This window comes from Lissotriton vulgaris, chromosome 1_1 (genome assembly GCF_964263255.1).
Source record: "Lissotriton vulgaris chromosome 1_1, aLisVul1.2, whole genome shotgun sequence".
Taxonomy (NCBI): domain Eukaryota; kingdom Metazoa; phylum Chordata; class Amphibia; order Caudata; family Salamandridae; genus Lissotriton; species Lissotriton vulgaris.
Window position 1 is genome coordinate 1,365,155,419 of NC_141685.1, and position 13,708 is coordinate 1,365,169,126.

Below are 13,708 nucleotides of genomic sequence, written 5' to 3' on the forward strand. Positions count from 1 at the left end.
GGTGTAAATGTGAAACATCGTCTTGAGAGTTGTCTGGGTGACACCTTAAATTGACTTTGGCACTGCAACATGTTCCATGTTAGAGTGCTTGCCATATGGTAAACAAATCAGTGTTGAAGAGCAATTCAGGAACTTTTATTTTACAATGTACGAGAAACGGCTTGACATAGAAATGTCCCTTCATCAACCATGGCATTTGAAGTCAATGAATCCTCACTGTGGTACACTGTGCAAGTTCTAGTTCCCTTCAGTAAAGGGGAATTTTCTCAGTAGTTTCAAAAGTGCTGCTTTATTTTTGACCACTTCAATAACTCGGAGGGCAGAATCGCCCAGTTCAAAGCAAATGCTGCAGAACCTGTCCAGAGAATTGCAATCTTCAAGGTATAGTGTAGGTATAGAAAGCTATGTCAGTGGCCAGCGTTAGCAAATAGTGTACTGGCTGTCTTGTCATTGCCCATTTCAAGTGCCAATGTTGAGAGGGCCTTTTCACAGAAAAAAGGGACACGGGAAGGAAAAAGCGAGCGCACATGACCAAAGACTCATTGAAGAAGTATTGTATGGTGTACTACAATACGTTTGATTTGCAAAAATGTATTTGGACCTCATATACACTGTACATACACTGTCTATATACCATGCATTATCAGTGTAGAAAGCAAGCAATAATAAAAGCAAAATGTTCCATACACACCAGAAAAACACTGATTCTGTTGCTTTTCATGGTGCGAAAAAGTTGTAACCCCTGACACCACTGATTAGGTCTTGATGAGTCAGCGCGCATGCGCTGTCCATATAGTAGCGGCTTTGGGAAGTGCTCCCAAAGCAGCCACCAGCTTGCTAGAATGCGCACAAGCATGCGGCCTGCTGCGCGTGCATCCCTTACGTATTTTGGCACGTCATCGCAATTACTTTCGTTTTCACAACGATCGCGATGACCCACATTAGGTTGCTGTGCTTCATGTTTAGACATCATTTGCACCTACAATGCTGTTTCGGCCACCACCTACGTGCTTTTTTCAAAATGTGTTTTAGATGTTTAGCATGCGCGCGGGCACTCTCCCACCCCTCCCTCTCGTTTACTTCTTGCCTCGTGCGCGCACCACTCGTGTGCTGCTGAAGCTTGTATTTTTTTCTGTTTCTTTCACTATTATACTTTCAATGTTCATCTATAATGAAACCAAGTGAGATACATGTGGCGTCTCTGTTTCTTCCAGCATGCAGCTGTATGCTCTCTGTTATGTGCCGGGCAGATTCTAAAGCAAATGGTAGGATACAAATGCATGGTTTTGTTTAGTTCCGGTTGTTTCTAGTTTTCTTACATTCTTTGGCGAGAAGGCCCTGTGGGAGTCCATGCTCAGTCTGAACCACAAGGAAGCTGTGATGGAGGTTAGGCTCCACCTAGTGGAGGTAGCGAGCAGAGAGAACCTGCCTATCAATTCGAGCATTGGTATGTTTGGATTATTCAGTGCTGCATTTGACTGGGTAAACGTGGTCGCTCGTCGCTTAACGTATGTCTTGTAAAAGACTGGCAATAGATATTTACTCTAGCTGTGCAGGATGTGTGACTGTAGATTTGTAATGTGTTTGCTAGGCTGGTAAGCCCTGGAAGTAATTAAATATTGGATCCCACAGAGCTTCCAAACAAGCCCAAGCAAATGAATACTGGGGTACCAGTCTGTCAAATCGCGTCTTTGCACCTTTCTAGGATTTTGAAGTGCTTTATAGGTGCAACGCCAACTTCTGATCTACAAAAGTTTAACAGATAAACCATATTGTTTTCCGTATCCCCATAGTCTCTATTTTTCCCGTTATTGTTAAAAGTAAACAAAAGCATTGTTAAAGCAGTGCAGCTCACAAGCCACTGTTGTTCCTCACTAGTAGTCCATTTTGTTTAGCATACTCGGTGCTCCAGGCAAAGAAGGAAAGCCGTCTATTTTAGTGGCCTTTCCTTGATTTATTGCGCCACCTAGTCCTAATGCCCTGACATTGCTGCCTCATTTCGCCTTATGCGAGTCATGGTCCTGCTGCATGGAACTTTATGTAATATTAAAACCGCACTATCTGCCCATTTATCATGAACAACTGATGAAAAGTGTGGGCACACATCTTCTTTTACATGGAAGTGCGAGATAGTTGTTTCGGAGCTGGGCCGGTGCTGCTACCCTGCTGCAGGACTCCATAAATCATAATAATTCCGACACATTTGCCCAGTCCTATCTCGTCAACAGCCTGTGGAGATATGAGATTTTCTAGGAAAGCTGTAATTTTGATCATTGTATAAACCGTTGAGAAGGGATTTTAAAACAAGCATTGGCATAGCCAATAGGTATTTCCTTTGGGACCTTATAAGTGTTTAGCCATGCACACGAGAATGGACCACAAATAGAAACTGAAAACAGGAAAGCCTAGGTATACTGAAAGGATGACTGTCCAAGTGAAGCTACAAGTAAATATACTGGAAAGCACTTGAGTGGCTTGGTTCACGTCATGGGCACCCTGAAAGAACAAGACATAAAGAAAAGGCATATACAGTGTTGACACTGGTAGTCAGCAGCTGAATTTCAGGTTCAAATGTAATCAGCCTGATGGAGCAAGGGAGACCCATATGGTTGAGGGAGGGTGAAAGACGCACTGGACTGCAAGTGGGGAACATCAGGCTCAAATGGAGAACATGGAATGTTAAGTGGGCCTATGTGAACTAAATAGAGGTACATAAGGTCTATATTCCACCACCAGGGGCAACTATGGAACACTGCAGATCTGTATTACGTGGCAAACAAGCTACATTGGGGCACAAGGGGCTAAAAGGTCCACTTATTTCTTTTGGGCTGACTACGGTTGCTGTTCCCCTAACACATTCACCCACCCAAATATGTACATCTGCCACTTACCTGTTCTTCAATGATGAGACTGTTTTTCCTAAGCACATATTCCATCAAAGCTCTTCCATTCATATCATAATATCCTTTGGTTGTTAAATTGGATATTAAACTTAAAGTGTCAAGAATAACCTGTGATGAAGCAAAAAATGGTTAGTGAGAAACCCTTTTGATGTATAAATAAAACCAAATCCCACATTCTGGTGAGGGAGCAGCACGGGAGTGTGAGAAAACCATACAATCTCTCCTTCCTTTTTGTTCATAGAGGAAATAGAAATACACTTGTATGTGTGGAAAGCTAGTACCTGGATATAGCCTTTGAAAAAATATTGGAAAATGGTTATTAAGACACTCTGAGAATAAAACTTGAATCAATTTAATTAAACTGTTTTTACAGAATGTCTGACCAAAGCGTGATTGAGGGAATATTCAAACATTCCAGGTGGTGTACTCCTTCTATAGGTGATTGGAACTTGGTAAAAGATTGAAAGATACATTGCAAAAGATGTCTAGGTAGGTTACAACTAGCAAAGAAGCTCTCAGGACCTTGTATTGATTACAAAAATGCAAATGAGAAATCAGTAGGCTGTAGATTCCAATAATGTGGAAATGAAAAAAACCTAGAGTAGTCTGTGGGAAGAATGATGGCCACTGTCTAACTCAACCTGCAGGATTTAGCAGACCTACACTATCCCAACACGGCCAGCAGATAACAAATGGGTTAAAGTACTCAGTGTCCATTGTCCCACACCTTGTTGTTTGGTTGATCCATGTCACTTTCAAGAAATCATTTTGGCTCAAGACCGTATATATTCACAGTCTCCTCTAGTAGCCGGGTTAAAATTCACATCCCTAACATGACTCTGTTCGCTGCATATTTGCACAGGCTGGACCCAATGGCTTCAACCTCCAAAGAATACGTCCATGTTTTATTTCTTTGATTCTTATATTTCTGGTAGAGTTCTGTGTCTGATGTTTCTGGTTTAGTCTACCAAGAATTTAAGGTTTATATCATGCCCTGAGGTTAAAAAATGGTCAACTCAATAAACCTCTCAAAGAGAATACACTAGAGACCCAGTCATGGATATACAAGTTTTTGTTGGTTATCCAAAGAAAATGACTCTGTTGATTTTCCTTCATGCCTATATCCTGTGCTTGCTTACATGCTGAACACGGTGATGCTGATGCTGAAGTTGCCTGCTTTCTCAATTGCACTGACATTGGGCACATTGTGGACATACATGGAGTCAACAGAGTTACATATATTCCAATTTCTACACAAAATACATCTTTTATATCACAATCAGACTTTTCAAATGTGCACATTGAATATTATCCTGTATTATTGAACCATGTTTGGTGAGAATTGTTTCTTAACACACACTTATTCAGCAATTAGGGAACAGGGACTTTCTATGGGATTGGGTCTGAAAATGAGTTGACACAGAGAAGGACAGGAAAACTTGGATATGTCCACTTGAACAGGGAAACAGTAGACACAAGACACTGAGGAGACACACATGGATGGAGGTTGCATGACCCAACACCTGCATGAAAGACCAGCCTTAGGAAAATACAACAGACTGTGGTATACGCACCACTGCAATGAGTCCACGTAAGTAGAGAATACTGCACTATTCAAAAAGTGCATAACTTAAATTAGATTGCGTTGCTAATTATGAAACTGCTTGACCACAGAATGCTGCACACATAATAACTTGATGGTACCTTGTGATTGTCATCCTCAAGCACGTGACGGACAGCATCCAGATAAGAGGCACCTTCTGAATCTATGAAATGAAGCCATACATCAAATGTTCATAACACATAGATATTGTCTTTGTCTAGTACGATCAGGAATAATAGATAAGTAGATGAAGCTTCCACTATTACATGTGCCTACCTACCTGAGGGTCCTGTCAAGTCTTGGTGTGTGTGTCTGTGACTGTGAGCCTCATGGGCCTATCAATGTCTTCCTGTTCTACTGTGCATGTCTGTGTCATCATGTACCACTGAGTGGGTCTGTGTCTTCCTGCCATGTTGATATGAAATATTGGTGCCTGATGTATCATGGGACAGGTAGCAAATAGGAGATGCAAATTGAGAAGCAAAGTTATGCAATATAACCGGTGTACCATTAAGTCTCATTTCAGTCTATTTAGAAGAAGCTGCAAACCCTTCTGCCTCATTCTAATGAATGAGGTAGGATTCAATTGGTGCTCTTGTACAAATGCTCCAAACCCTGGGAAGTTCTGCATGGGACAGCAGACCTCCATTCCTCCATCAGAGGACACAACTTTTACATCGTATCTCTAACCACTGTGTGCATTAACAATGTGATCCAACTCACTAATGCATCTTTACAATGTATTCCTTTACCACACAGGTAGTTGCGATGCCTCTCCTAAAGGAAAGCGTTGTTGGACTAATTTTGGACTTTAAGGCCAACACTTTCCCTACTGTTGCACATAATGGAGTTGGAATAGTACATTTTACTATTCCAAAGTCCAGCGCTTTCCCTAAGGCAATTCATTGTAACGACTTCTCTGGTAAAGGAATGCGTTTCAAACATGCAATCGTGGTTCAGAACACGTTGTTAAGGCAGGTGTGATAAATGCCTGCATGGTTCCAACATACAACCCTGCAGCAGAGGGAGCTTTACAAAAATGTGCTTGTATTTGAGCCGGAGGATAATGAAGATCACCCGGGAATTTAGGAGTCTTTGGACATTCTGCAAGTTATATTTTCTATACACCTAGTTAAATAACCCACCTTGTTTCACATCCCCCTCGCTTACCTCATCAGTATTTCTATGGTGTAATGCAATTGTATTGAGGAGCTGAGGGATTTGGATGAGGATGGTCTCTTCCACAACATCAGATTCATCATCCAGGTGACTAGCGATCTGTGGAAATGTGGAAAAGAAAGCAAAGTAAAATACGATGTATTTGCACATAATTTTAATTGTGTTTTCTCTCCTTATGGAGGGACAAGAGATTTGAGAGTTAAAACATCACAACTTTCTAATCAAGGTTGTCAAGCACAAAGAGAACCTCTTGACAAATCCAAATGTGAAAGCAAAACTACTAGCCTCAAACATGTAAATAGAAATGTACAAATGCGGTTATGCTCTCATGCTCCGCTCTGTTGAGTATAAAAGTACCCAGCCATTAGGCGTGGGAGGGTATAGCATTCATATACTGTCAAAATACCGGTGGACTCACTTATAATATATAAGGTTCTGATACATGGGACACTACCCCTGAGAAATTGCGCCTCTGGCACCACACAGTAGTATCTCGTGCTCACCACACAGATTTGCCCTTCCCCTATGACTTGATGAGGAAGTATGTGATACCTTATGGGACTTAATACACTCAATAAAGACTAAAGAATACCAGGAACCACGTTTATGGTAGGCAGTTTTGATATGAAATACTGATTTGAAGTATGTTCATGCTACTTTGCGCTGGATTTGGTGGTTTGCCATGTTAGGCATTTAAACTGTAAAGTGGGGTATGCAACAGAAAATAACCCACTAGATAATGCACTGTCAGTGAAAAGCCCAGCTTATCAGTGCAGTAGCTGAATGCCCATGTGCCTTCCCCAATCACTCCAGAAATAGCCCAGTTAGCCTTGGTAAAGTCTAAGGGGCAGTTGGATCTCATAGGCTGGATTGTGTGGTTGGCCTCTGTACTGCCTGTGAGCACTGCTGTTGAGCCAGTCCCATTCCCAAAGTGTCTGAGCATTTTATTTCTTTGCGCTTAAGCCAGTCAACATGTGCATCAGGTTAACTAAGATGGGATCTAGGTGTACAAGCATCATTCTTACAGTGAGATGCAACACAAGGACAGGCATCTGAATTGTCCCCAGCATCAGACCTTGTTAGAATAAAATTGTTTTTGCTGTTTTGATTATGCACTTATTCATGTAAAAATTTGCATTTGCGGCACCATTTTATCTTTGGCCACCATTTTGAATCATGACCAAAACTGACCCTTGCCTTTCCAAAAAATGGCTTTTCATAGGTTTTGTTTTTTTAAGGTTGGGCCTTGCTTAACTGTCAGTCAACATGAGCTTTATTCGACAGATGTCACAAAAGCAATTCACATAAAAACGATTTTTCAAGTTATAAAAAAAATACAATAAATTGAAAATTTCAATAAAAAGAGATAATCAAACACATTAAAAGAGCATATACTATATGTTGATAGACAAAATTAATGCTACTAATTGATAGATAGTTTAGAAAAGTGTCCAAGCATTAAAATATAGCATATTATTATTATTATCGGTAGGAGACTTCATTTACAGAGGTACAAAAGGAGCCTAGATCTAATTGTCCACATCCATCTCAAAAACGTTTCCACTGATACTGCGCACTGGACTGATGGATCAGAACACAATATTCTCATTGCTACACTTAACAAGTGAGTACCCATGTTCCTACAAATGGGTGTCAGCCAGGCTTTGCGGGGAGCAGCGTACGCCGGACAGACAAACAGCACATGCGCGTATGATTCTTCAGTGTCAGTGCAGTTTAGACATTTGTCATCGGCCGCAGTGGACCATGCAGCTGTAAAGGACTTCAAAGGGAAGCAGCCTGCTCTAAACTGAAAACACAGGTTGCGATCTAGCGGCTTAGTACTAATTAAGTCACAGTAAAACATGGATTTGGTTTAATTTGTTAGAACTTCCCTGTTAGAGTGGTGGCATCGCTCATTCTATTTGCTTCTTGCACCATCGGTTCCCAGTACTTTTGCTTAATTAAATGTTTTGGTGGGAACCCAGTAGCACTAGGATCATCCCACAGTGATGGCATACCCATGCTAATTAGTAATGATCTGATGTTGCATAGCCAGCCAATCTTGTGGAAGTGATCTGCCTCCATTATATCTTTAAGACCGTCTGCAAAGATGGCCAATTCTGGGGTACGCCAGATTCTACGCCAGAAGAGAATAGGGCATAGCCTTGCAAGGTCTACTATGGCTTTTCTGCCTAAATCATAGGGGTACTTTGATGTAGGCTTGTTATCCCACTCAGGAACTTATTCTCGGAGAAAGCTAGAGGATGCATTTTCTCTAAGCCCCATAATATAGATGTGCAGTGCCGGGGTAAAGGGGCTTAGTCAGTGATGTCTTATGTTCCTTTTTTTCATGGCTCCGGCCAACTGCATGTGCTTTAAGGCCATGGTGTCAATATGCGGCCTCCAGCTAAGTCGTTTATGCAGGGTGATGCCTAGATGAGTAATGCATCAACCTGATCCACGGATTGCCCATCCATTACCCCCCATTAAATGACCTATGTGGTTTAAAGGTCATGAACTTTTATTTGAACTATTGACTGTTAGGCCAGGCAATAAGCAAAATTCTTCAAAATGCAACAGCGAATGCTGTAGCCCACTCAGTGTTTTAGACAGTATAAGCATATGGTCCGCAAACATTATTATGGGAATTTTTGTGCCTGCTAAAACTGGAGCATCTGTGGAAATGGAAGCTAAAAAGCTAATAATACCATTAATAAGGAGTGAGAATAACGTAGGTGCTAAAACGCAACCCTGACGTACTCCCATCTTTACCGGGAACTGGTCAGTCTTGTTTCCTGGCGCCCCCCCAACAAATGTTGTCATAGTTGTATTCGTAGAGGCGCACAATTAGGAAAAGTAGGTCGGGGGCAAGCCGAGTTCCTGCAGTACCCTCCACAGTTTGGGCCGTGATATCAAGTCAAAAGCAGACTTAATATCAACAAAGGCTGCATAAAGGCTTCCTTTTCCAAGTGTTACTGTCCACCGATAAATTTTAATTAATCGGAATACTTTATAAATAGTGCTCATATTAGCCCAGAAGAGGACTCAAAATGTCATTATCATCAATACAGGTTTTAATTTTTGCCAAGATAAGTTGAGCTACGACTTTCTGGATTGAGTTTAACAGGCTTATTTGCCTGTAGTTCCCGGGTAAGGATGTATCTCCTTTTTTTATAAATCAGGATGATTTCCGCCCCTCTCCAGGTATCCGGGATCAGAGCTCCATGAGCAATTGCATTTGCTAAAAACATTATGTTTTGATTCCATTGTCTTTATCCTGGAGAAAAATATCTGCGGGGACCTTGACTATGCCTGGCGCTCTCCCAATGGTAACAGTGCTCAGCGCCATTGTCACATCAGCTAAGTTGAAGACAGTATCCGATGATTTAAAATAAACCCAAGAAGGGTCATAATCCATTTTTATTATTAGATGCATATTGATCTGAAAAAACTTAACCTACAGAGCAGGCTCCACATGATTTTGCAGTGATTACATGTGCTTCCTGCACCCCATTTTATCAGGCTCCAAAAGTGGTGCATGTTCCTCTCCTTACAAGCTTCAATAAGGTCCCGCCATCTTTCACAGTGATCAAAAAGGACATGGTACGTTTGCTGTTCTGGAGGGATTGGGGAGAGCATAAGCAACTGTGGCCTACTCTCACAGGGACACTGACAAAGCCAAGTGTGCTGCAGCCTTCAGGCACCATGCCACCTCCCATTGCCCATGCTTTCACACCATCACCTGCAGCCCCACAAACACTGGTGAAGGGCACTGATCCAAAACTCATTCCTGTCCCCTAGTCAGATGACAGGTGTTTCTACAGCGACTAGAGATATGATCAAAGTGTAAGCGTCCATAGGACTTGAGAAGGTCCAAGAAAAGAGAAGAGGCAGAAGACGTGCCCAAGACAAAATCACTCATTGGATCTGTGGAGGAAGAGGAGGGCAAATAATTAGAATGAGAATAACTAAAGGATATTATTGGACCCTTTTCTGATGTGCGTTGTTCACAACATTGAACAATTTTTCACACCACAAGAGCTTGATGAAAGCCATCAAAGGATCAGAAGGGCCACAGTCCTACTCAAACCAGTGGCAATGACTCTTATTTGGGGACACTGACTGCACTTGTGTTTGACATCAAAACTCGGACCCCACAATAGTAAGGGTACACTGTGTTAATCGTTTCGCAATAATTGAAAAACCATGGATAGGGTATACTTTGGCTGTCTTAGTTTTAAACCTATAATAACTGATAAACCCTCACCAGTTTAAACTTATAAACACTGAAAAAACACCTGCGTACCACTAATTAAATGCCATTCAAAGAAAGGGAAAGGAGAGTGAAAGAGTCATTTTTTCCTGAGGGGGCCTATACAATATAACTTAGTTATATAAGGTGGCAGCAAGAAAGACTGGGCTAACATTATTCTGCTTGAGTTTTGCTGTTGAGGGATGTCACTGAAATAATGTTTTTTCTTCCTTTTGCTTTTTGAAGTTTTGTGGTCTTTGGTCTAAAGATGCAGAGTTTAGAAGCATGTTTTAGGTCGTGTTTAATAATTTGATAAACTGTAGAGAATCAGGAAATATCAAAATCATATTTGATATTTTGGCTGTGTTTGATTCTTTTACTGATAGGTAAAATGGCTGGTTTCATACAAATCTGTCCCAAAATGTGCCATCACATTTATCCACAGAGAATGGGTAAAAGCCCTTGATAGATCAGCCCCAAGTTTCTAGTGAGTCAGTATTGATAGTAGGTGAATTGACAACACCACAGGCTTTAAACATTCAATGCAATGTATAATGACAAGTTTATGTGAAAAAAGTGCTATCGCCAAGCATCTGGGATAGTGGTGAAAACATGACAGGATGAAACATGGATCGCAGTGTCACTCGGTATGCCGCTGCAAAATGTTTCTTTCTAAATTCAACAAAGATTGGAGTGATTTTGATTGTACTTGCAGTGATTCAGCTACATATATAAAAAAGCTGTGTAATGACCTTTCAAAATTGATACCTGTAAGAGATCCTTTCCACTTGTTAGATGGTATGCTAAAAGCATCTTTACAATCTTCAGAGTTAATGAAGAATGCTATTGACTTTTTAGTCCATCCTAGTGCACTGTTTTGTTGTGCGAGGGGACTAAAACACAAATATTTCTCATTTTGTGCTTTGTGTGGCATCAAAGAAAAAGTCATCCCACTGTGAACTGTGTCACTTAGCTGATGGTTCTTGGACCAAGGGGCTGTGAAATGCTATAGTACCCATGTGGAAACCGTTTACAACATGTTTGCTGAATGATGATGCCAAAGGCAAGAAATGTGAGGATATTTGTTCGCAAATTACTAGTGATGTGAAAAGAAGTACACTCTACTAAAGTCTTAGATGTTTACAGGAAAACATAACTGCTGTAGTGGACATAAAAAAAACTAGAGTCGGAAAACACCCTGGTCTTCCAAGTGTTCTGCATACTTGGTGTAAATGTGAAACATCGTCTTGAGAGTTGTCTGGGTGACACCTTAAATTGACTTTGGCACTGCAACATGTTCCATGTTAGAGTGCTTGCCATATGGTAAACAAATCAGTGTTGAAGAGCAATTCAGGAACTTTTATTTTACAATGTACGAGAAACGGCTTGACATAGAAATGTCCCTTCATCAACCATGGCATTTGAAGTCAATGAATCCTCACTGTGGTACACTGTGCAAGTTCTAGTTCCCTTCAGTAAAGGGGAATTTTCTCAGTAGTTTCAAAAGTGCTGCTTTATTTTTGACCACTTCAATAACTCGGAGGGCAGAATCGCCCAGTTCAAAGCAAATGCTGCAGAACCTGTCCAGAGAATTGCAATCTTCAAGGTATAGTGTAGGTATAGAAAGCTATGTCAGTGGCCAGCGTTAGCAAATAGTGTACTGGCTGTCTTGTCATTGCCCATTTCAAGTGCCAATGTTGAGAGGGCCTTTTCACAGAAAAAAGGGACACGGGAAGGAAAAAGCGAGCGCACATGACCAAAGACTCATTGAAGAAGTATTGTATGGTGTACTACAATACGTTTGATTTGCAAAAATGTATTTGGACCTCATATACACTGTACATACACTGTCTATATACCATGCATTATCAGTGTAGAAAGCAAGCAATAATAAAAGCAAAATGTTCCATACACACCAGAAAAACACTGATTCTGTTGCTTTTCATGGTGCGAAAAAGTTGTAACCCCTGACACCACTGATTAGGTCTTGATGAGTCAGCGCGCATGCGCTGTCCATATAGTAGCGGCTTTGGGAAGTGCTCCCAAAGCAGCCACCAGCTTGCTAGAATGCGCACAAGCATGCGGCCTGCTGCGCGCGCATCCCTTACGTATTTTGGCACGTCATCGCAATTACTTTCGTTTTCACAACGATCGCGATGACCCACATTAGGTTGCTGTGCTTCATGTTTAGACATCATTTGCACCTACAATGCTGTTTCGGCCACCACCTACGTGCTTTTTTCAAAATGTCCTTTAGATGTTTAGCATGCGCGCGGGCACTCTCCCACCCCTCCCTCTCGTTTACTTCTTGCCTCGTGCGCGCACCACTCGTGTGCTGCTGAAGCTTGTATTTTTTTCTGTTTCTTTCACTATTATACTTTCAATGTTCATCTATAATGAAACCAAGTGAGATACATGTGGCGTCTCTGTTTCTTCCAGCATGCAGCTGTATGCTCTCTGTTATGTGCCGGGCAGATTCTAAAGCAAATGGTAGAATACAAATGCATGGTTTTGTTTAGTTCCGGTTGTTTCTAGTTTTCTTACATTCTTTGGCGAGAAGGCCCTGTGGGAGTCCATGCTCAGTCTGAACCACAAGGAAGCTGTGATGGAGGTTAGGCTCCACCTAGTGGAGGTAGCGAGCAGAGAGAACCTGCCTATCAATTCGAGCATTGGTATGTTTGGATTATTCAGTGCTGCATTTGACTGGGTAAACGTGGTCGCTCGTCGCTTAACGTATGTCTTGTAAAAGACTGGCAATAGATATTTACTCTAGCTGTGCAGGATGTGTGACTGTAGATTTGTAATGTGTTTGCTAGGCTGGTAAGCCCTGGAAGTAATTAAATATTGGATCCCACAGAGCTTCCAAACAAGCCCAAGCAAATGAATACTGGGGTACCAGTCTGTCAAATCGCGTCTTTGCACCTTTCTAGGATTTTGAAGTGCTTTATAGGTGCAACGCCAACTTCTGATCTACAAAAGTTTAACAGATAAACCATATTGTTTTCCGTATCCCCATAGTCTCTATTTTTCCCGTTATTGTTAAAAGTAAACAAAAGCATTGTTAAAGCAGTGCAGCTCACAAGCCACTGTTGTTCCTCACTAGTAGTCCATTTTGTTTAGCATACTCGGTGCTCCAGGCAAAGAAGGAAAGCCGTCTATTTTAGTGGCCTTTCCTTGATTTATTGCGCCACCTAGTCCTAATGCCCTGACATTGCTGCCTCATTTCGCCTTATGCGAGTCATGGTCCTGCTGCATGGAACTTTATGTAATATTAAAACCGCACTATCTGCCCATTTATCATGAACAACTGATGAAAAGTGTGGGCACACATCTTCTTTTACATGGAAGTGCGAGATAGTTGTTTCGGAGCTGGGCCGGTGCTGCTACCCTGCTGCAGGACTCCATAAATCATAATAATTCCGACACATTTGCCCAGTCCTATCTCGTCAACAGCCTGTGGAGATATGAGATTTTCTAGGAAAGCTGTAATTTTGATCATTGTATAAACCGTTGAGAAGGGATTTTAAAACAAGCATTGGCATAGCCAATAGGTATTTCCTTTGGGACCTTATAAGTGTTTAGCCATGCACACGAGAATGGACCACAAATAGAAACTGAAAACAGGAAAGCCTAGGTATACTGAAAGGATGACTGTCCAAGTGAAGCTACAAGTAAATATACTGGAAAGCACTTGAGTGGCTTGGTTCACGTCATGGGCACCCTGAAAGAACAAGACATAAAGAAAAGGCATATACAGTGTTGACACTGGTA

At 41.5% G+C, this 13,708-nt stretch overlaps 1 protein-coding gene across 1 annotated transcript in view; it reads right to left on the reverse strand.

The window, feature by feature from the left end:
* The window catches only part of LOC147749189 (maestro heat-like repeat-containing protein family member 1), a 58,723-nt gene that overhangs the window by 33,608 nt on the left and 11,407 nt on the right, over positions 1–13,708 (reverse strand). The window contains exons 5-8 of the mRNA XM_086929552.1: positions 13,578–13,658; positions 5,652–5,784; positions 4,608–4,669; positions 2,892–3,011 (exon numbers count right to left, since the gene is read on the reverse strand). Of these exons, the coding sequence (XP_086785678.1) occupies positions 2,892–3,011; positions 4,608–4,669; positions 5,652–5,784; positions 13,578–13,658 (396 nt within the window). The remainder of the gene's footprint in view (positions 1–2,891; positions 3,012–4,607; positions 4,670–5,651; positions 5,785–13,577; positions 13,659–13,708) is intronic.